The sequence below is a fragment of the Bufo gargarizans genome, chromosome 1 (assembly GCF_014858855.1).
Source record: "Bufo gargarizans isolate SCDJY-AF-19 chromosome 1, ASM1485885v1, whole genome shotgun sequence".
NCBI lineage: Eukaryota > Metazoa > Chordata > Amphibia > Anura > Bufonidae > Bufo > Bufo gargarizans.
In genome coordinates, this window is record NC_058080.1 from 67,210,928 (window position 1) to 67,219,906 (window position 8,979).

The window sequence follows — 8,979 nt, forward strand, 5'->3', positions numbered from 1 at the left end:
TATACATTGCCTCCAGTGCTCAAATGTATTAAAAGGACCTCAATTCTATCACCCTCAGTCAGGTAGAAGCTTTCCCATCCGTGGCTTCTTTACGTGTGAAACCAATTTCGTGGTATATCTATTAAAATGTCCCTGTGGTAAGATATACGTAGGAGAGACAACCCAAAAGATACGTGATCGTCTGTGCTAGCATAAATCAAACATCAGACAACAGAATCTACTACTTCCAGTACCAGCACACTTTAAGTCAGCAGGTCACAATCTATCACAACTAAAATATCAAGTGATTGAACAGGTGACACCGAGTCGGAGGGGAGGTGATAGAATCAAATTGTTAAAAATGAGGGAAGCATACTGGAGCCACACGCTTGATAGTCTGGAACCAAAGGGACTAAATAGGGAATATGAAATTCACAGCTTCATCTAAGTCATCAATTATGCACAATATGATGGACGGAGGTACAATATAAGGAACTATTCACCAATATCCTAATTTTTGGTATTCCGTACACCCCTGTCCCTGTCTTCCACTATATCTATATAATCTGGTATGTCAGGTCCGTCTGTGATTTATATACCTCTATACCGTATATCTATGCACGTGTTAGCATGTGGAAACATAACTTCCAATCACTGACAAGTATCTGGTGTTAGGTGTACGTTCCACCATCAAAATTATATCACTGTCGTAAGGAACGCTATGAAAATTAGATAAAACTAATACTTTATTGTTTCACAAAAAGAAGGGGGAAGGGGAGGGGAAACCCACAACCTATATTAAAATTCTAGAACACCACCTAACCACAAGTATGAGTCGGATCAAGATGGGGCATGAAACAGCATGGCGCGGTACCGCTCAAATGTGGATAGGGTCACTAGAAAGTCCACTACTGGTGCGTTACTAGAGGCTGCACCACTAGGCCAGCCGGCCGTGATGGATAAACTGAGCCAGAAGTGTGCACCGTGATACTGACAAGGTGCTCTGCTCAAAAACCAGCTTGGTGTGCCCTGGACTAAATTTAATGAGCTAATCTATTGATAAACATCTGCCCGTATAAACCGACATTCGTATGCTGGATATAGAAGTGACAAAAACGGCGACTGTACATTAACCGGCACTGTGGTATTGGAGGAACCAGGGTGAAGATTATATGATGGTATATGGTCCAGTGTATTAATAACAGTATTGATTGCAAATAAGATGACGCGGCAGGGACGGGGGAGAGCCCTGTCACATCTCCTATTACAGGTGGTGCTTGTGGCGACTTGGCGAATATTCACAGGAACCCCTTAATGCCTACAAAGGATCGGGTGTCCAGTATAAAGTGGCAGCCAGGTAAAAAGGGATCATGCCACAATTTATGGGTACACCCCTTCTAATCCATAACAAAAGCTAAAGGGAGCCGCAAATTTAGTGGCCAAATGACAACAGACAAAAGAGCTGCGTTCATTTAGTCCATATTATTAGAGTACAGGGATCAAGAAGAATCATGAAAAATCATGCCCTAATATTCCACCCGTTGCACTGCATATGGTAATTTAAAAGAAACCATATGTGCAGGGATTCAGAGAAAACAAGCAAAAGAGTTGTACTCATTCAGTCCCTGAGGTTGGAGTGCATGCAAGCGGTAGATCCACTGTGTCTCTTTTTGTACTAGTCGCCTATCAAAGTCACCTCCTCTTGGGGATCTTCTCACCATCTCGACAGCCTGAAATTTAATCACATCCGCATTACCACCATGTAAAGTGGATATGTGTCTCGCAATGGGAGTATCGGCACATTTGCAGATGTCATTAAGATGTTCTGCGATTCTTCTGCGGAATTCCCTAGTGGTTTTGCCCACATACTGTTTTCCACAAGTACAAGTTGCCAAATATACCAACCCCCTCGTCTTGCAATTGACAAAGGATCTGATGGTAAATGTCCGCTCAGTGACACTGCAATTAAATGCAGAGCCTAACTGGATGGCGGGACACGCCACGCACCCTCCACAACGGAAGGTCCCTTTGAGGTTGGTACTCAACCAAGTGGTAGTGGTAGGGGCCTGAAAGAAGCTGTGGACCAGACGATCTCTCAAATTGCGTCCACGTCTATACGTTATAAGAGGTGTATCGCCTACCATATGTCCAATATCGGGGTCCGATTTTAAAATCCCCCAGTAGGTCGTCAGTAACTCTCTTACTGTATTATTTGCTTCATCATAAGTGGCCACAATGCGCAGTTGTTCTGATTCAGATGGTCCTGATTTAGATGTGAGCAAGGTATCCCGATTCAAGGCCAGCGAGTGTTGGTAAGCCTTAGCTAACACATGTTGCGGGTACCCCCTGCTTCTAAATCTGGTCTGTAAGTCATTTGACGCCATTCTAAAATCTGCCATACTGGAACAATTGCGCCTTACCCGAAGGTATTGGCTTTTAGGAGTTCCCCTCTTCAGGGGCAACGGATGGCAACTGTCCCACCTAAGGAGACTATTCGTGGCAGTCTCCTTACGAAATAGCTGTGTACCAATGTTGCCATTCGTGTCCCTGAAGATAGTCACATCAAGGAACGTGATTTGTGATTCCTGGATCTCTGATGTAAAGAAAAGTCCCATCGTGTTATAATTCAGGTCCGTAACAAAGCTATTAAAATCATCTACACTTCCTGACCACAAAATCAGCACATCATCGATGTAACGTAACCACAAATTAATGTGGTCCGCCCATCTCTGGTTGTTGTCAGCGAATACAACTTCCCGTTCCCACCAGCCCAGGTAGAGATTAGCGAAGGTGGGGGCACATGGGCTCCCCATCGCCACTCCCCTGAGCTGGTGGTACATACGGTGATCAAAAATAAAAAAGTTGTGTTCAATAATGAATTTCATCAGTTCAAGAACAAATTCGTTATGCTGCCAACAATGGACGCCACGTTGGTTTAAAAATGAGGCCACAACTCCACACCCTTTTTCGTGAGGTATGGAGCTGTAAAGGGCCTCCACATCCAGACTGGCCAGCATGACGTTCTCACCAATATGGATCCCCTCCAATTTTTTGATCACATCCATAGAATCACGTTCATAGGAGGATAGGGCCACCGCAAACGGTCGCAGAATCCTATCCACGTATGTACTGATTGGATGTGTCAGAATCCCAGTCCCAGAGACGATAAGACGTCCCTTTAATGGTGAAAGCCCCTTGTGTACCTTGGGCAATCCGTAAAAACAAGGGATCTGGGGATGTTTGGGGAACAAAAAATCAAACTCCGTCCGACTGATCAGGTCATGATCCTGTGCTACATCCAGAAGACTCTTCAATTTTTTCCTGAATATTTCAATTGGATTTGTCTCTAGCACACGATAACATGAATTGTCACTAAGAATGCTGAGGCACATGGCCTTATACTGTTCACAATTCATTACAACAATGTTACTTCCCTTGTCAGATGGTTTAATGACAAGGGAATTATCACGCTCCAGAGAGAGTGGGGACAAACTCATGCTTCATGCATGCGACTTGTATTGCGCCCACACTGCAGCTGAGGTCTGTGGCATCCCAGCCCTCTGCAGTTGATGAGCAGTTGCTATCAAGCCATTATTTGCTCAATCCAGCTAAGTCTAGTGTCCCTTGATTCGTGCTTGTAGGGCCGGCACTCAGACATCTGGTTCACCACTGAACAGATGGTTCTTATGAGGTCGGTTCATGGGATTTCGGATGGAATGAGAGGAATCCTATGAACATTATGAATATTGTTTTAATCACGAACCACTACTGGTGCAGGAAGATTGAAGAAGGTGAAATCGTGAGTAATGATGGGCTGGGCAGAGATTATACCCATGCCCCACCAAAGTTTTCTGACACTAATAATAACTCTTATTGGAATATTGATACAGTTGTATATTTATAGGGAATATTAGTTAATAATGTGGGGTTTTAAAGAAAACCAGTAAAAGTTATCTCTTATATATATAAAATTGAGTTTCTGTCTGTCTGTCTGTTCTTTATGCGTGACCAAACGACTGGATTGATCTTCACCAAATTTGGCACACAGGTACATCAGTTGTCCAGGAAGGTTTTAGACCGGTTTCTAGACTCAGCTCTCTAGGACGTACCGTTCCTGAGATATTCCCCAAAAATTACCTGCATTAGCCATTAGAAGCCAGCAAGCCTTTCACTTAAATCCGAACTGCCATTTACACGGTCACATGTCCCTTATTAGCCAATAGAAGCTTCCAGGTCCTACGCCAGGTTGCCATAACAACTGATCACAGGTTTTAGCAGTTCGTAGGTCTGTCACAGTCATATTGTTGTTTGACCGTGACGCGGTTGCTGTGCAGACTTGTTGCTGGTGGCAACGTGTAGTTATCCCATCATGCCCTGCTGTAGGCTGATAGCTGTAGGCAGACTGGGCATGCTGAGATTTGTAGTTTTGCAACAGCTGGAGAGCCGCAGTTTGCCATCCCTGATTTAGATGAAATGCATTAGTAAACTAATTTGCCCTGGGCCCACATTAAACACTTCACTATTTTAAACCACATAATTATATAACTATGTCTAATGTTAACCACAAAATTATCCTTGGCCTTCAGGAATATTGAATATTATCAGGATAGGTCATCAATATCTGATTGGTGGTGGTCTGACACTCTGAATACCAGCCGATCAGCGGTTCTGCAGTACTGTAGGTCCAGCTCCAGAGAACAACAGCTTTGTCCATTGTGGAATGGTTAATGCTGCACTGATCCAATTCAATTCAATAGCTAAATAAATAGCTCCATCCACTACCCACAGTGAATGGTGCTGACTGGTAAATGACAAATAGATGATTGGTTGGGTTGCAGGGTTTGTGTGTCGCCCCCCCCCCCCCCCCCCAATCTAATCTTGATGCCTAATCCTGAAGAGTGACCATCAATATCCGTAAGAGGACCAGAGAACTCCTTTAAAATGATCAACCCTATAAACAGCTTCCTAGTAGGGTTGATCATGTTGAATGCAATGAGCCATATCTTGTTGCAATTGGTATTACCACTGCAGGGAAATTATTATTTTTATTCATCTGCAAATGAGCCCTCAGAGCACCACGTCACCTCTGCCTCTCCCCTTTTTTATCCCCCTCCAAGTGAGAATTACAAGGCTAAGCAGCGTCACCTCTCTGAAGCTTGGTCCCAAAATCTTGCGCATGCGCCAGCGGCAGTACTAGTGGGACCACTCTGAGAATTGAACTGCTCTGAGATTTTTACTCTGAGAATTGCCCTCAGCGCATGCACGAAATTTTGAGGTCAGGCACTTAACTGGTGAGGGTGACTGGCCCTCTTAATCTTACTGAGAGAGTGTGGCAATGGGGAGAGGAAGAATTAGAAATGGTCCTCCGAGGGGCTAGGCCAATCCCTCAGTGCCCCAAGCATCTCTTTTGCATATAAATAATAATAGTCAGTTCTAGGCTTAGTAGAGTTGACCATGGTGACAGATACACTTTAATCCACACCCATTCTAAACCATCATGTATCATATATGTCCATATCAACCTGTTCATAACCCTACAAAAAAAAAGAAACAAATGGAATATACTGAACTTTTATTCAAAGCCAGATTGATTGAAATAATTATTTTTTAGACGTTTATTGAAATCTTTCGTGGCTTAACAAGGGTCTTAGCAACTAGTCTTAAAAATTCCTCCAAATCCACTACAGAGTCTCTATTTTCATCCAGGTCCTTTAGAAGCTGGCCCCGCTCATCTTTACCTTTCGCATTCTAGACCAAAAAATATAGAAAATTAATTAGAATCAGAGAAGCTCCTTGGTTCTTTGTACAATTGAAATAGTCAAGAAGGAACCGATAAACATGGACATTTACATAACAAAGACCTTAAAATGCGAAAATTAGAAATTTAGAAAATTCCCCTTACGCTACATGCCACCAGCATTAGACTCCAAAAATCCGACAATTTCAACCAAAATGATCATCTGGTGAAATTTAACAACAAACTATTCTTTTAATTGACCGAAGTGAGACCATCATTATCTGAAAGAAGTCAACCATGTTTGAAATTTTCGTCTGATACTTAGATGAAAGATCTTTTGTAAGAAAGATTGTTCATGGACAAAACATCTTTTTTCTAGAAAATTTCCCAGAATTTTTTTTTGTCCATTTCCCGGTTTAATTGAACACATATGACCAGTATGAACAAGTATAACTGCCAGTATGGACTAAAATGTTTATGACTTGCAGGAAGCAGACAGCTCTGTTCAAAGTGTAGTGTTTGTGCTGGGTTACTGCAGCTCAGTTTCACTTCAATGGAAGATGGGTTGCAGTAACCCGACATGGCCACTACACTTTGAACGGAGCTCTCTACTTCCTGCTCCATTCAAGCGCTAGTTCCAGCACCTGAGGCTGCAGGGAACAGCTGATTGGTGGAGGTGCAGGGTGTCAGACCCCCACCCATCAAATATTATTAACCTATTCTGAGAATAGATCATCAATATCTGGCGCTTGGTAAACCTCTTTAAAAGAAATATACCATTTAAAAAAATAAAATAAAATTCTACAGCAAAGTTGAAATCTTATATATATTTGAGGAAATGCTGCTAAACAAAGGCTGCCTTTGTAGGACTCAGTTCTCAGTAGCCTTGAATTCTATGTATTAAATAATGAGAGAAAAGTACACAAATGCCTCATTTAGCATGTAGCATGGAGGTAGTACACATGCACTATTCAGTGCTGTCTCCTGCAGGAATGCAGAGATGAGATCATAGCATTAGCAGTGGATGTGCGATTCATTTCTTCTTTTCTCACATTATTTAATGCATAGAATTCTGTCCCTGGATCTGCACTCCTTCCACTAGCCAGGTGATTTTAATTAGCCAGTATTCTGTAGTAGGGGTTAAATTAGCCTATCGTGCTCTCAGTTGGAGTTCCTGTGAGCTTCAGAGCAGGTGAGCTTTGACAACTGTTCACATGGTGCGGTGCTGCACGGGGGCCACTGTGCTGTTTTTCTGGCTGGTTGGTGGGGCCCAGAGCTAGGTATGGCATGGTCAGGCAGCAGGGGTGCTGTTTGGCCACTGGGTCCCGCCGCCGGCCGGGTTGGCGCCACAGCGCTGGTGGTCGCCGTGCAGCGCTGCACCAATTTTAGGTTAGGACCCACTCATAGAGGCAACCTTGGCGTGGTGAGTGGGCTTATTGCCTTTTGATCAAAATGTACACAAAAGCCTCATTTAGCATGTAGCTTGGAGGTGGTTCACATGCGCTATTCAGTGCTGTCTCCTGCAGGAACGCAGGGATGAGATCATAGCATTAGCAGTGTATGTGCGATTCATTTCTTCTTTTCTCACATTATTTAATTCTCAGTAGCCTTGGACCAGCTTGTTCTCTGCTCAGTTTTTTCCACTAAAAACAGGAACAGATCCCCAAGAAGGGAACATATCAGAACTTTACAAAAGAAAGGGGTTTGGGAAATGTTTCCTTGTTCTATGGGAACTGTTCTAGTTTAGTAGAAAGCTCTGAGGCTTAGTGATTAGCACTACTGCCTGGTGGCACTGAGGGTCCTCTTCGACTGCCCAGACAGAACAAGCACCTATTGTCTATAAACACATTAATCGGCCATACTTACCAACCATTCTGTTGGTAATATCGGGACATGTAAGCCACGCCCCCGGGAATACACCGGCTCCACCTGGGAGCACCCACTTATGGGCAAACTTTTCGTTAATCTCACCCATTTTTATCCCGGGACTGTGGGAATTTGCCAGGACTGTGTCTAAATATCAGGGACAGTTCTGCCAAATTCAGGACAGTTGGCATCAAATCAGGACATTTGCTCTTTCATCGGTTGGTTGGGAGCACTACGAAGGTGCTGCCATACGTTGCAGCAGTTTTTGCAACAATGTAACGGCTTCTATGTTGCAAATCGCACACAGCAGGAGATCTCTGGATCCACGTGAGGTACAGGACTGGTTCTAGCTTTATTATAAAGTATACAGTATTCATTGGATAATCCCTTTAAAGGATGCAAAAAGTGACTGGAAAAGTTCTATATGGCAGAAGGTTCCAAACTGTGGCTTTAAAATTCAAAAATTTACAATAAAATTTTTTAAAATAAATAGAAAACACTATATTTCCTTTAGCTGGACACTGAGGTACAGTTTCAGCATATAGCAGGTTATAGGTAACTTATAATAGATCGGCACGGTGCTTAAACGTACGGTAATACGACCCTAATACTGAACCCTATACATGAGGTTGTAGAATGCTCCGCCAGTCATAGTATATAGACTGCTATAAACTCCAATTTGTATTCTGTTGATGGGTTCCTTCCTGAGTCATTACCCCTTCTATCCTGCAGCCGCCAGGAGAGATTCTGTCACTATGGAATTGCTATTTTTGCGTTTACCGATTATCTTCTATAGTATAATATAGATAATGTGTGATAGCTGTATACTTCTACTGTATGTAAGGCATCATCTTACCCTCATGAGTCCAGGCAGTTCCTTCTCCATCATAGTCTTCAAATCCCCTTTGGATAAAGTGTCTTTATTGCCCTCAGTAGAGGCATATTGGTCAAATACATTGATGATGAGATTGATTGCGGTTATCAGATTGTTCATGTTTGGATGGGATTTGAGCTTCTCGGCTTCTCCAGGCAGCTGCTAAAGGCAGAGTGAAGTACAAGGGACGGAGCTCCTGCTTATATACAGATCGTGGCTTTGTGCTCAGGGCAAATATTTCTCATTAAGTAAATATTCTATAGGGTGTAACCAGGGGTGGGATTCAAATTTTTAACAACAGGTTCCCTACTCAGCGGTGGATACGCAGCGCGTCACGAGTCATGACACATATTTACATACACCATATATATGCAACACAGTCACGACATATTTACATACACCATATATACACTACACACAAATACACTATATATACACTACACACATACCACTCAACTTTTAAAAAGCCTTAGGCCCCCTCTTTGTTATTACTGTAATGGCCCCCTCTTTATTATTATTATAA

General features: G+C 42.9%; 1 protein-coding gene across 1 annotated transcript; it reads right to left on the reverse strand.

Annotated features, from left to right (window-relative positions):
* Positions 1-5,566: 5,566 nt before the first annotated feature.
* Positions 5,567-8,661, reverse strand: LOC122928282 (protein S100-P-like). Its single transcript, XM_044281001.1, has 2 exons — positions 8,439-8,661; positions 5,567-5,727 (listed from the first exon to the last, which is right to left on the reverse strand). The coding sequence occupies exons 1-2, from the start codon at positions 8,574-8,576 to the stop codon at positions 5,587-5,589; spliced, it is 279 nt and encodes a 92-aa protein (XP_044136936.1). The 5' UTR covers positions 8,577-8,661; the 3' UTR covers positions 5,567-5,586.
* Between the last annotated feature and the right edge of the window lie 318 nt (positions 8,662-8,979).

Excerpts from the sequence above, each read along its gene's own strand:
- LOC122928282 (XM_044281001.1), bottom strand. The coding sequence starts at position 8,576 with ATGAACAATCTGATAACCGCAATCAATCTCATCATCAATGTATTTGAC. Across the intron at positions 5,728-8,438 it reads AACTGCCTGGACTCATGAGG|AATGCGAAAGGTAAAGATGA; the intron begins GTAAGATGATGC and ends TTTTTGGTCTAG.